At 35.0% G+C, this 13,025-nt stretch overlaps 2 protein-coding genes across 2 annotated transcripts; one reads left to right on the top strand and one right to left on the bottom strand.

Annotated features, from left to right (window-relative positions):
* Positions 1-38: 38 nt before the first annotated feature.
* Positions 39-3,203, top strand: Srp9 (signal recognition particle 9). The gene is made up of 3 exons (XM_019057364.2): positions 39-246; positions 1,873-1,941; positions 2,662-3,203. The coding sequence occupies exons 1-3, from the start codon at positions 175-177 to the stop codon at positions 2,752-2,754; spliced, it is 234 nt and encodes a 77-aa protein (XP_018912909.1). The 5' UTR covers positions 39-174; the 3' UTR covers positions 2,755-3,203.
* A 703-nt stretch (positions 3,204-3,906) lies between these two features.
* On the bottom strand, positions 3,907-12,447 carry LOC109041152 (TAF6-like RNA polymerase II p300/CBP-associated factor-associated factor 65 kDa subunit 6L). The gene is made up of 7 exons (XM_019057363.2): positions 11,947-12,447; positions 10,726-10,963; positions 9,821-10,059; positions 8,943-9,122; positions 8,365-8,472; positions 7,502-7,756; positions 3,907-6,446 (listed from the first exon to the last, which is right to left on the bottom strand). The coding sequence occupies exons 1-7, from the start codon at positions 12,202-12,204 to the stop codon at positions 5,844-5,846; spliced, it is 1,881 nt and encodes a 626-aa protein (XP_018912908.2). The 5' UTR covers positions 12,205-12,447; the 3' UTR covers positions 3,907-5,843.
* Between the last annotated feature and the right edge of the window lie 578 nt (positions 12,448-13,025).

Here is a 13,025-nt window from a genome sequence, read left to right as displayed (position 1 = left end):
GTTGCTACTGATTACCACCCGACTTTTCACCATCTATCTTCAACGTCATCCGACTGATAATGGATAAACTTGTAAACAAACCATGTGTCGAATGTAGATCTCCTCCGTGAATTTTACTTCATAATAATTACAAAGTATCATTATAGTCGGTGAAGCGACTGTTTATTAGTCAAAATGGTGTACACAAAGACGTGGGACGAATTTGAAAAAACAGCCTCTAGTTTATACCTCAGGAATCCAATGAAAGTAAGCAACTCTCTCCTCTAACACTCCGACAGCATGTTTCTGTCCTACCTTCATTCTGTCATATTGTTCAACTTAGCGCTGGTAAATTTATGTCTGAGCATAAATTTTCGATTTTGATCTCTTAGTATGTCAAATATTTCCGATTTTTCCTTTAAGGAAGCTTCTTTCTTGTCCCAACAGAAATATTCTGTTGCGGTTAGCTTGCAGTTTTCTTATGGCGAAGGTTTGGATCCAGCAGCCCTCAATAAGTCCTCATCGGGCTAGTTCGTGGAACTTCACGTCCAGAACTAAAACTGAGTGGCACAACTGTAGATTAAAATCTAGACCTATGGTAGGAAAAAGGAGTTGCAGGGGAGTTGGGGCTCGCCTAAAAAACTTAATGTGCTCCTGCCCACCTGAATGACAATCACTCAGCCATGAAACATTGAGTGCCCTGGGGCTTGATTTCCATATAATGTATCTTTCTGTGGAATGCATTCCTTTTTTTTATCTATATTCTCCAATAAAGCAATCTAGGAGTGCAAGAAGTATAGTTCGCTGCTTGACTGTTAGGAAATGTGCCTGTCCCAGTGTGGCTATGATTCAGACCACAGAGCATTACAGCCACAGCCATTCATTCCAAATAGGAATCATGGAACCATATCGATGGTGAATCTGCTGAAATGTGTATCTCGGTTTGCAGCGTTGCAGACTTCCTGCCACACTTCATTTTCCACATGGAAGACTACGAAATATTGTTTCTTCTAAACTTCCCCGATTTTTCTTCTCAACGCGAAGAATATTTGGCAAAAATTTCAGTACATAATGATGTCTCAGGATCCCTCTAAAAAATAAAGGAGAAGCAGAGATTTTGCTACACCACAACCAAGATACGCATTTTTGCAGTTTCATCATCAATATGTTGAACCAAATATTCCTACCACTTACAGAACTGTAAGTATTGTTCAGTATATCAGTTGGTCAAGATATAGTTCTGGTAAGGTAAGGTTCTTAATTAGTTCATATACTGTAAAACAGTCAACTGTGAAGCAATTTTACTGGTAGTGGTTTGGTCCTTAATTTGAACCACATGTTCATCCAGCATATGATTTCTGAATCAAGGTTCAGTCGTAACCCATTTCAGCAAAATTTTGGCATGGTCTATGATCTGAGCTGCTCAATATGCCTCGGCAAAAACACATTCCTTGTCACTTACCAGTTTCCTCATTAGAATCAGGATTCTAGCATTGAGACATTAGGTCTGTGCAGGTAATTAACTTCTTGTGGAGGAGGTATATTGAAAGTCTTACAACTTTTTTGCTGAGAACTTCCGCAAATCATAACATTTTTGTACTTAGGAAAGTCTCCGCAGTTTGATTTTACAAGGAAAAAAGTCTTGGAGTCCACAAGCCGTGTCCACAAATTTTGCAAGGCTAACTGGTTCCACAATCCTGTTTTTTTCCTACATCCGTAAGCTTTGCGCTTTATTATATGCTTTCCTCATTTTAGAACAGTGAAAGTACTATTCAAATTTTGAAATGAATAGACTCCTGACTGACCCTGAGTATCATTTTATGTGACCCTAACCCATTTACCTAAGTACAAAATATAATGACGGAGAATCCTCACCTCTAATCTATGTTACAGATTCGATATGTAATGAAGTACAACCACAATGAACAGTGTTTAGACCTGAGAATAACTGACAATGTAGTTGTAAGTATAATTTTTCTGAGTACTAATAAAGTAAGAAAAGCCTTTAGGTACAGTAACTTACTTCATAATAATACAGCATTAAATAATTTCAGCATTAAATTTAACGACTTACTTGAATTAAATGATCTTATTACAGTAAAGCAATGCCTAAAGCTGAATCCAGCCAATTAGCAAACACCATTTCCTCTGCCTGGCTATGCCATCAAAGCCCACCGTAAATATTGTTTCTAATGGGTCAAATTTTTGTCATATTCAAAATGGGTTTTTTTTGCCATTTAAATTTGAAGAAAAACCTCAGAATAATTCCTAGAAGTTTATTTCACTTTGTACTGTCAGCAAGTGAATTAAAAATATGGGTGCCACTGACCTATTGGTCCATCATTAAATATACCAAAATTAGTTTAATACTCGATTTGACTAAACTAGACTTCAGTTTTATGACAGCAAGAATATGTGGATTGATGTTAACAAAAAGTATGATTTTCTCATTTTTGGGGTGGATTTGTATTGCTTTGATACATCCGTTGTATTCAATGTGAAATTTTGATAAAGTAATACATTGTAAACTTTCATACAGTCTCAATGAGAAAAATATACATTAATTATGACGCTTGATTTCATGCCTTGCCTGTCAATTTTTTTTCTCTTTTCAATTTTGTACTTGCATTGCAAATCCCCCCTGTCTGTCATCCAAAAAATAATTTTCCTTATCTGTTTCAGTGTGTGCAGTACAAGACGCAGATAATGCAAGACATTAAGAAGATTGAGAAGTTTGTCAATAATTTGATGAGGAATATGGTCTCTAAAGAATGACAGTGATGCAGCTACCCTTGCTGCTCGTGTACATACTTTGATTTTGTTCAAGCATTGTATATTTGTAAATATTACCCCTGTAATTAACTACATATCTCATAATTTTTTATGTCATTAACCTGCCTGAAATGGAAAAAAAATTGTCATCTTCGTTTTGCGATCAAAGAGGGCTTAAAGGTCTGAAGTTGTTTTGTTGGTATGATGGTATTGTAAGTTTCTGGGGTTGTGCATTTTGCAATTTTTTTTTTTTTTTGTAAGTGGAGAGGTTTTTTTAGGGGGAAGCTGGTGTTCTACAAAATGTGTCATTAAAACCATCATGTAGATTTGTAATTTTACATGAATAAGTGAATTTGTGAACCATTTGTAGCTATTTTGTTTTCGTTAGGAGGAATTTTTTTATTTTTCTTCATGAATTCATGTATTATTATTTTTTTTTTTTTTTTTTTTTTTTTTTCTTTTTTTTTCCAAATTTAATAAAGTATCCTCATTATGACTGCCTCAGCAAAACTGTATACTTATCTCATCAAATCCTTCTCTCTCTTTTCACATAACAAGAATAGCACCTATTTGTTGTGAATTAATGGGAGCCAAGGGCATTTAGACAAAGAAAGCTTCCTTTCTTGTAGATTTGTGACAATTTTCGAGAGAAGACTGGTCTTTTTCTCTCAGTATTCACGAACTTCTTTGAGGGAATGTTATGTTTCAGTGCAAGGAGGGAGGGTATTTGTTCTTGTCATACAGGGGTAAAGAATTAATCTCAAATGGTCCTTGGACAAATTTTAGAGAAATCAGCTTTACCGCACTTTACGTATGCCTAATTTCCTCTCATTTTTATTTTTAAACTCAGAACTTGACTTCAACGCCTTCAAATTTTCATTAAATTCACTCTAGATTATGAAGAATATACGTACAAAATTGCAAATTTTGCAAGAGTTGCCTAATTACTCTAAAAAATAAGCGATCAGAAGAGATAACGTAATGTCTGATGATTCCTATAAAATCTATTCACTCATACCAACTAAAGAAACCCTAACATTTTATTTAATTTCTCATTGCCTATGTCATACTAAGGCACAGCACTTGTCTCTTGTGACTCAAACGGTTTAAGGATATGTCGAACAGTTTTAAAGGGTAGATTGAATAATACAGCCATAAAAAAATCAAAATTATTATTTAAGGAAGTTGGAAATAACTTAATACATTGATGCGTAACGACAACTGTACAAAGAGATGCATACCTAAGTGATGTGAGGTGGCTACAATTTTTTGGGAGGTTCCAAAAAATGTCTAGCATTTTCGTTATTATTCATAAATGCTGTTAATTCCTTTCACAAAGGGTAGGCTTTAAAATTAGCCATTTAAGCTCGGCCATGGGACTGAAGCCGCTCATAAAATATGAAACGCTGAAAATTGGATTTTTGTAACCTCTCCCATCGCCATAACCTCACTTGATTAGCATTTTGTAGTGAATTTTGGATGGAAAATGGCCACCATAAGTTGCTTTTTTATCTTAGATTTTCGAAGGATTCGTGTTACACAACACATCCCTGAACCACCACCCCCCCTCTCCTTAGAAGCATCAGGAAAGCAGGCTCAGACCTCCTCTCCCGATAAGTTACGTATTTTATGAATGACCCCTGAATGTGAGATGGAGACAATGCCCTAAGAGTAGCAATGATAACTTTAAAAATAAATAACAAATAAAAAAAAAAATTTAAGTTAGAAGTGTAAAACGTTTTAACAATCATTGACCTGAGAATACTTGTATTAATACATATCTGAATCAGGTTTTTGCCATTCGTTCAAAAGTAGTTACTTGGAACTTTCTGAGAGTAAAATTTATTTCTACCTCTAATTGCAAATCATGAATAACAAATCAGAGGGAGTAATACTGATGGAAGCAAATTTCCATAGATAAAATCTAAGTTGATTAAGAGGAATTTAAGCGGCAGTAACTCAATTATTCAGACATGTATTTTATTTTCTCCTTCTGATCACACCGAATTCAAAACCGATCCGCACAGGTCCGTCACTGTGAATTTAGACTTTCTACTGCCAACGTGCAACTTGCTCACCAGAATAACTGACCTGTGTAGATTGGTCTTGACTGAACGATAAACTATTCTTATTTTTGCTATCAGTAAAATATATTCTGGTCAATTTTTTTAAAATAAAAGTAAATCAGGGAGAAAACACAGCTTCCTTGTTTTTGGCAAAATCCACAATACTGCACTAAGTTTCGAATAATGAGAACATGTTTTGACCGAGGATTAACTGCAAGTGTTTTTATGAAATGTCAATGAGATAAATGAGAGATTCTCTGATCATCAAGATTTGCCAGGCTGTCATATCACCAACTAGTACTGACCACTCGTTATCACTTAAACAACTTTTAAATTTTCGGTTTACTCTATTGTTGTATCATATTCTCATCATTCTGATGATGGATCTGAGTTTCCAAAAAAGCTTCTGTGAATTAAATACATTCTATTTAAAAACATCCACCCAGCTAGGCCTTGGTCAAAAAATTTGATCCTCATGACAATGAAATAAAACTTAATGAATCGACCAGTAGGTAAAGTATGAATTAAAGCATTATGACTTATCAAAATTTCACAGGAAACACGATTTGTACAACAAAAATTACTAAAAGTAACTCCTAATAAAAAGTAATTATTTACTCCAAGACAGTCTTTGTAGTATGAAAATATGACAACACAATATCAGCGATTTGGCTTAGCTATTACATGCTGTTTTCACTTCAAAGAATACATGGTGGAACATTCCTTATTGAGGAATGAGGAACCTGACAAAACTGTTGTAGAGCGAAATTTGTTTTAAGTGGACACTCGTTTTTTTGTGAGCGGTAAATTTAATTTTTTGTGATCAATGCAGAATAAAAGTGTTTATACCTTGGTTATAGCTTCACTTTGGTAATTTTCGTTAAACAAATCGTGTTTTCCTTGAAATTTTGAAGCAGAAACATTTATCAAAATGCATAAATTCGCGCTTTGTCCAGTGGTTAGTTGTGTAAACGCTTCTGATACCTTCATTTTATCACAAACTTAAAATTGAGGATAAGAAATCTTTCAGATATTAATATAGAGATCTCCACAACTTGATTTCTTATAGGTAGGTGTGCAAAACTTGATTTTTCTCGTTTCCTTACCAACAATTTTATTAGATCTGAGTTTAGCAGGATTAAAAATTGGATGTGAGAGAGACAGTTTTCGAGCCTTTATCCTTTCATAGGGGATTTGACTAGAACCAATAAAATTAAAATAAAACTGGCTTCTGAATGGGTTCAACCTCTTGAAATTTTCAAAAATACGTTCTGGCACATGGTTTTTTCGCTTCATTGGCCATTGGGCCAGGAATGTTGATACAGGTTTATACCTGCGGGCAAGCATTTTGGAACTTGGCGTAACTGCATCTTTGAAGAAAGATGTATCTGAGGATGATGTCGGTTTTGATTCTTTTGTAGGTAGATGTTCGCCATCAAGGTAAGGTTTGTTGATTGGGAAAACTGACTGGTCACTTGGAATGGCCGTTAATGGACAATAGAGCCGTCTTAAACAAATGGTGTCGCCAAAATAAGCATACAGGATTTCATCTATCTTTTTCCAGCACTTTAATTCCTCAGCAGATAGCTCTGCATTTAAGTCTTGGCGGTACATTGATTCGGCCGCTAACTGCAACAGATCAGAAAATTAATTCAATGTCACCAAACAATAAAAAGAAAATAAATTTTTCTTAAATGACCAAAACGCAATTTTCAGTCTCCTTACTGAAAGGCTAGGATAAATGACTATCTGAATCATAACTCGTAGAACTTTATTTAGAGTTGTTGGACTTACTCATGAAATGTTGGTAATGCAAAAAACCAGAAGTACAAAACACCTATCTTTTACTTGGTTCATTTGCTTGCTGTTGGCGGGCATATAATCTGAAAATTTTGAAAATGAATCCTCAACAAGAGAGATTAAAACTTTAAAACGGATCTTTCTCTGAAAAAACCGCAATCAGTTTGTAGCTCAAGGTGTCAAACTGTCATAATCATAAAGCTTCCTTCAAAAAAAGGGGCCTGTAAAGTGTTGATCAGATCCATTTTTACAGCAAAAGCGCATTGCATCGATCTTATCAGACAGCAGCTGCTTGAGGAAGTGAGCACATCTAAACTGTTGTGGGTCCTTTTTCCAGATAGCTTTTTGCGCAAGTTCTGATCTATTGTGCCAAAATATTCAATACACTGAAGTATTTGTATACATATCTTAGATAGTTTTCAGTTTCTCCAGCACAAAGATCTGTTTTTTATTGACCATTAAATTTGATGGTTGGAGTAAAAAAATGTGTACCCTCATTGCAGCATTTTAAAATTTGTGTAAAATTTTCTGTAATGGTTTTGATTTGAGTGCAGAAAATCACAGAAAATGTTAGGGGAAATTATCATTAAATTTACATTTTCTTTTTGGAAAAGATAAAATACGAGTGGAGATTTGTGACGTCCTTATTGGAAATAAGCATTTTTTCACTTCAGCCATTGATATGCTGTTTGAAGTACCAGGTATAAAAGATTAAAAGTGACAAATTTTCTGACCAGAAATGAGACAAAGATTTAAATTTTGAAAGAAATGAACTGTTAGTGTCAATTTTTGAAAGCATTGCACATGGTCTACAAGAAAAAAATAAAAGAAACAAGTTGATAAATTTATCCTGAGGGATGTGATTTTCATACTTTTGGACTTACCAGTAGAGCTCCTTTTATATGGTTGACTTGTATTGCATCGTTTGATACAGCTTTAGCTTCAATGTCGAGCAAAAGTGGTAGATATCTTTTCAAAATTGTATAGAAAAAGAAGACTTTGGTACAGTAACCAAGTACGGTCAGAAGTATTAAGGCACCATAGTGTGAAGCTAGAGAAATATTTGGACACAGTACTCCTTCCAAAATTTTTATAATGTCGTTCTGCTGCTTCAGATCAACCAGCCACGATTGTAGAACCTTAAGAATGAGAGTTTAAACAGTTTATTTACACAAAGAAGAAATTTATTGAAATTGCATAAAATGAGAGTTTAATGACATGATTGCGTTTCCAAAACAAGCAAGACTAAGGTACAGTTATAATATGATTAGAACGTTTCGGCTCGTTTTTCTTATGATATTTTTTTTTTGGTCAGAGTATGTGTCAATTGACGACGTCAAAGAACGATCATAAATACTTACAGAATTTCAAATAAATTAGGTGCATCTATGGGTTTTCCAAAAACAAGTTTTTACATTGAATATTGAATTGAAAAATAGATTGCACTTAGAAGAACATGGAAAGTGCCGCTGGTTTCATCAACCTGTAATGCACGAATTTGAACTTATTGCTGCAAAAGCATCACTGATGAGATTATACAATCTTGCGCTTCAGCTAAAAAATCAACCTTTGTCCCATTGCCGTGAAAAATCACTGTTCAAAAGTTAAAACTGTATTACGGAGACATTAATGTAACCCATCTCCATTACATTTTTCAGTCGTTACCGAAGGGTACTTTCACAGTTCTCCTCTGAAATGGCTATGACAAAGTCAATAAAATGAAAAACAAAAAAAAAACTAATCTTACATTTCTTAACAGTAGAGAGGCTCTCTTCCTTAAAATTAGATCATCACAGTTGGGCATGATATTAGGTTCAATAGCAATTACGAGCAAAGCATTTACAGCTCGTTTCACCTGGAAGAAAAAGATAAAAACAAATGAAGTATTATTCCGGGGATACTTTATGCTGAGCTACTTTTTCCGTTCATTGGGTTTTTTTTTAAAAATACTAAGTCTCTTTTCAAACGTGGAAGGGGAGGGAGGAGGTGCAAATGAAACTATTACTACTACAAATATTCAAATTTTGAAAATTTTGGTCAAAAATGACTTTTTGTTAATTTTTGAATCATGATCAAAATCTACCAAACAAGGAAAATATTTTTTTTTACACAAGCTTGAAAAGAGTCATTTGAAAAATCCAATATTAAAGTTTGAGAAATTATCAAAATCCAAATGAAAACTTTCCTGCATGCATTGTAATCATCCCATTTGATGAAATAATCTAGGTATATATGACTGATGGACTAAAATGAGAGTAATTTTCAGAGCATCTAACACAGAAACATTTGACAGCACATTCGGAATTCTGTTAATGAAATTCATACCGAGTGGGAGTAACTGGGATTTACATAAGGATTCTGAACAAGGGCTTCAACCACCCTCAACAAAGCGTAAGTCAGAGTTGCTCGACGGTCTAGCGCGTTCACAGATAAAGTCACCAGGTTCAGAAGATATGGGGACACGGCACTCACACGAGGGTTTTTGCGAATGTCTTTGATCACAACCTAAAATTTAAAATGCAGAGATAGAGACAAAAAATGGAGAACTTAAAATGTCCCAAGGTCTTAAAATGGTATACTGTTAGAATGCTGCTACATAACCCCGAGATTTTGACAACAAAAAATATCTAAGAGTCTGCACCAAAGAAGTGTATGCACTTTTAAAATGTGACAGAAGGTCAGCTGTTATAAGTTAAGCATTGAAGGTAAATGCAAGAATCAAGATGAAGGATCCTCTGTTGCACTCTAACACTGCATAAATTTATTTGGTGTCGACTCTGAACGAGTGAGAGGAGACATATATGTGGCTACCACCACTCATGATTGGTATATTGATTTGTTTAAGAAGAATTGAGAAAGATTTTTCAAAAATAATTTTCAAATCCGGAGAACTCCTTACAACAACATGGGACGAGTAGGCTTTGAAAACAAAAAAATTACGTGTTAAATTAGTAATAATGTTGAAGGAAAATTGCATCTACAGTATTGATCTTTTTGGAACTGAACGGATGCGATTTTCTCACATACATTCTCATGCGGAAAAAAAAACTTGTTCACCGTCATTGCAAGCAGAAGAACATGCAACATCTCAACCTTTAAGAAAAGCTCTACATTTATTTTGGTTAAGGAAAACTTTGCAAAAATGAAAACAAGTCTTTCGCAGAGCAGAAACTTCCACTACAGCTGGCAATGATAAAACTTACATCCAGATGAGGCTCGTGACATTTCAGGATGACCTTTGCTACATGAATGCAGTATTTTTGAGCATGAGGAGGTAGGCGAGATTCGCTGCGCGCCGAGAATTTCTCCTCATTTTTCACAATGAACGGTTCATGCCCAACATCTGCCACCAATGGCGGTGACTTTTCACACATTTCTTCCGAATCAGAAGTTAATTCTACTTCGCTAATCTTTTTGGACGTCTCAGGTTGGATCCATGAGCCTAAAAAAGTTAATGGACTGGTTAAGTATGCAATGACTTACTGAAACAATACGAGGGAGGTGATAAAAAGTAGAAGTCTCATTTTTTCAACCATATTGCAAGGTTCTAAAAGGCTCACAGCCTGGCTTTTGCAAATAGATTAATCATAGGGATATATATTTAAAACGCTCATCTACATTTAGTATGTGACTGACAACTCTAAAAATCACATTTACAAGCTCTGGTTACTGATGTGAATTAAGACAGAGTCCTCGCACTGTTGATGGTCTTCAGCCTCTTCACTAAAAACGCTTCCAACATTGTTACGAATGCTTAAATTATGACTTAAAAGGTTAACGACATGCTCTTAAGATATGTAGAAATCAATTGGCATCAAAAACTGAAAATCTAGTATTTTGATCAATATCTTGTTTTGTTCCTCTCTTGAATAATTGGCGACTCATCATAAGTCCTCTTTTCCCCAGGAGCATCACATATAATGTATTGGAGCAAAATAAATAAAAATTTATTTCAAAACTTAAAACAGACAATATGCACATAACACCCCTCATTGCTTAATCAGTCACACCTTGAGCAAATACATTGCTCTATTTCTTGGATCTTTATATTATTTAGGTACCTAAATAAATTTATTAATCAATTCTTTTCTTAGGGGCGAAAATATACCTTCTATGGATGGTTCTTTAGGCTGAGAAATTGGAGTTTTAGAGGTGGCGAGAGGAACTAGACTGACGGTGTGCTCTTGTGGTACAAACACTCCTGCAGCAGGAACATAAATGAAGTTGGATTCATGAAAGTAAGCATGTCCATAAAGAGGGGGAGCTTCATATACTTCCAATACATCGTTAAGATGGCTGACCAATAGTTTCTTCTGCTTCGTGTTCTTTAATAAGATCGCACAGTTCTGCAATAGTAAAGAAAAGATAAAGTGATGAGGAAGGAATTGCAAGATACATTGAAATGAAATAAACATTCACTGGGCAACATATAAATTAGAGAGAAAAGAGAAAATACGTTTTGAGTACACATTTACATGAGATACAGGGATTTGGAACTATAACCCATTTAAAAAAAAAAAAAATTTCAAGCTGGATCTATTGAAACTTCCATGATTATACATAAGGTTTCAAAATTTTGAAGTTTTTTATCTTGATTTCAATCCCCCACATTTCCCCCTCTTTCTTTCTTTCATACTCATAATAAATCTTATTTTGAAAATTTGAAACATTTATTTGGATTGGCTTTGGAAACCTTTAGATTCAAGAGATTAAATTATGAATTACTTCCCTTTGCTTCATTCTTAAAGACAATTTTAAAGGATGAAGCGAAGGGTCTTTTTAATACGTAGGTTAACTTACGGATACATTTCCAAAATTCAAGCGTTTCTGTGAAAAAACTAAGTATTTTTGGAACAGTTTTGTAACGCACGTTTGGTAACATTATTTACTAGAAAAATAAAATTTGCAGAAATTAAGCACCAAACTCTGAACAGAGCGGATGTACCAGGGTATAATTTTCTCACCACTACATAATTTTTAAAAGGCTAACATATTTTTTCTGACTGAATTCAAATCCTGACCAGAGGAGGATCAATTTCGTCCACAATTAATAGCTGAAAGAGTTGAATTAAAGTAATACTAAGATTACGATGAAAGAGATAGGGGGATACTATGCAAGTGATTAGAGTCATGCCATGCTCTGAAAGAATAGGCTCCACAGCAGCTTCAATGCATCCACTTTTATCAGGTTCTAGCTGAAGAAAACTACTCCCTCTCTTGTCGTGTAGAAAACAATTAAACAAATACTTGAATCGATTGCACAAAACGCGCTACACTGACAACAAGATTCTGACCTGAGTAATCACAAGATAGATGTTGACATACGTACCCGAATGACTTCTCTCAATCTATAAGTCACATCTTCTGCTAAACTGGCGGCAATTTCTTCATTGATATTTTCAACTCCGATGCATTCACCGTAAGCGACAACGGAGGCAGCTGATACGATTGCTTCTTCCTCCTCTTCAGAATCAGTAAAAATCTCTGGCTCAGGAACTAGAATTTCAGGAATCTGCTCTGGCTCGGCAGCTTTCTTGTTCTTCGAATTTTGTTTGGTTTTGCTGGTTTTCCCTTTCTTCTGATCCATTGTGATGTGACAAGTACTACACCATTACCTCTCACACGCGAAAAACCTCACACCTCACTTGACTAACATTTTACATTGAATGTGTCAAGTCGATCGAGGATACCATTTTCACGCACCGCAATAAAACCAGGGTTATGAAAATTTAGAACTGTAATAACTAAACAAGGGATTAAACAGAATCAACTAAAAAGTTACTGGAAGTTTACAGTGCAGCGGGCATAAACAACTGAACTAACCATAACAAAACTTTGAGGTTAAGTTCAATGGTGATGTTATTGTTGAAATGTGATGAATTTTTTGTGTACGATGTGTTGCATTCAGTGTAAATGAAGGCGTTTTGAAAAAGAGGAGGTAACTGATCATGAGGTCTTCTTAGACAAGGAAAAAAACAATAATTAAATAAATTAAATAATATTTTACTTTGTACGACTTTATGGACATTTTCTAATGAAAGATTATAAAAAAGAATAAGTTGCTCTCTCTTAACACGGCAGTAAAAATCCGCATCCCAACGGTACCAAGCATCGGTGCGGAGAAGTTGCATGCATTTCGAAATTCATGGCACGAGTATCAGGAGAGCAGAAGAGAGTGGCAGGTAAACTGGTAGCAGGTGGTGGTTTTTGGTGGACGCTGATTGGACAATGTCGCGGATCCTCTCAACCTCTCGACCTATAGGCATAGCCCAAGTAGGTAAATATTCATTTATTCTCTATATTTATCTATTCTCTATTTATTATTTATCTATTCTCCAAATACTTATTTTCTTGCTCCATGCTGCAGGGAACGCCAATTAAGAGCCAGGTACATAAATTTTCGACGGA

The sequence above is a fragment of the Bemisia tabaci genome, chromosome 1 (genome assembly GCF_918797505.1).
Source record: "Bemisia tabaci chromosome 1, PGI_BMITA_v3".
Taxonomy (NCBI): domain Eukaryota; kingdom Metazoa; phylum Arthropoda; class Insecta; order Hemiptera; family Aleyrodidae; genus Bemisia; species Bemisia tabaci.
Note: the sequence above shows the minus strand (reverse complement) of the source record. Positions and strands in the feature narration are given on the sequence as shown.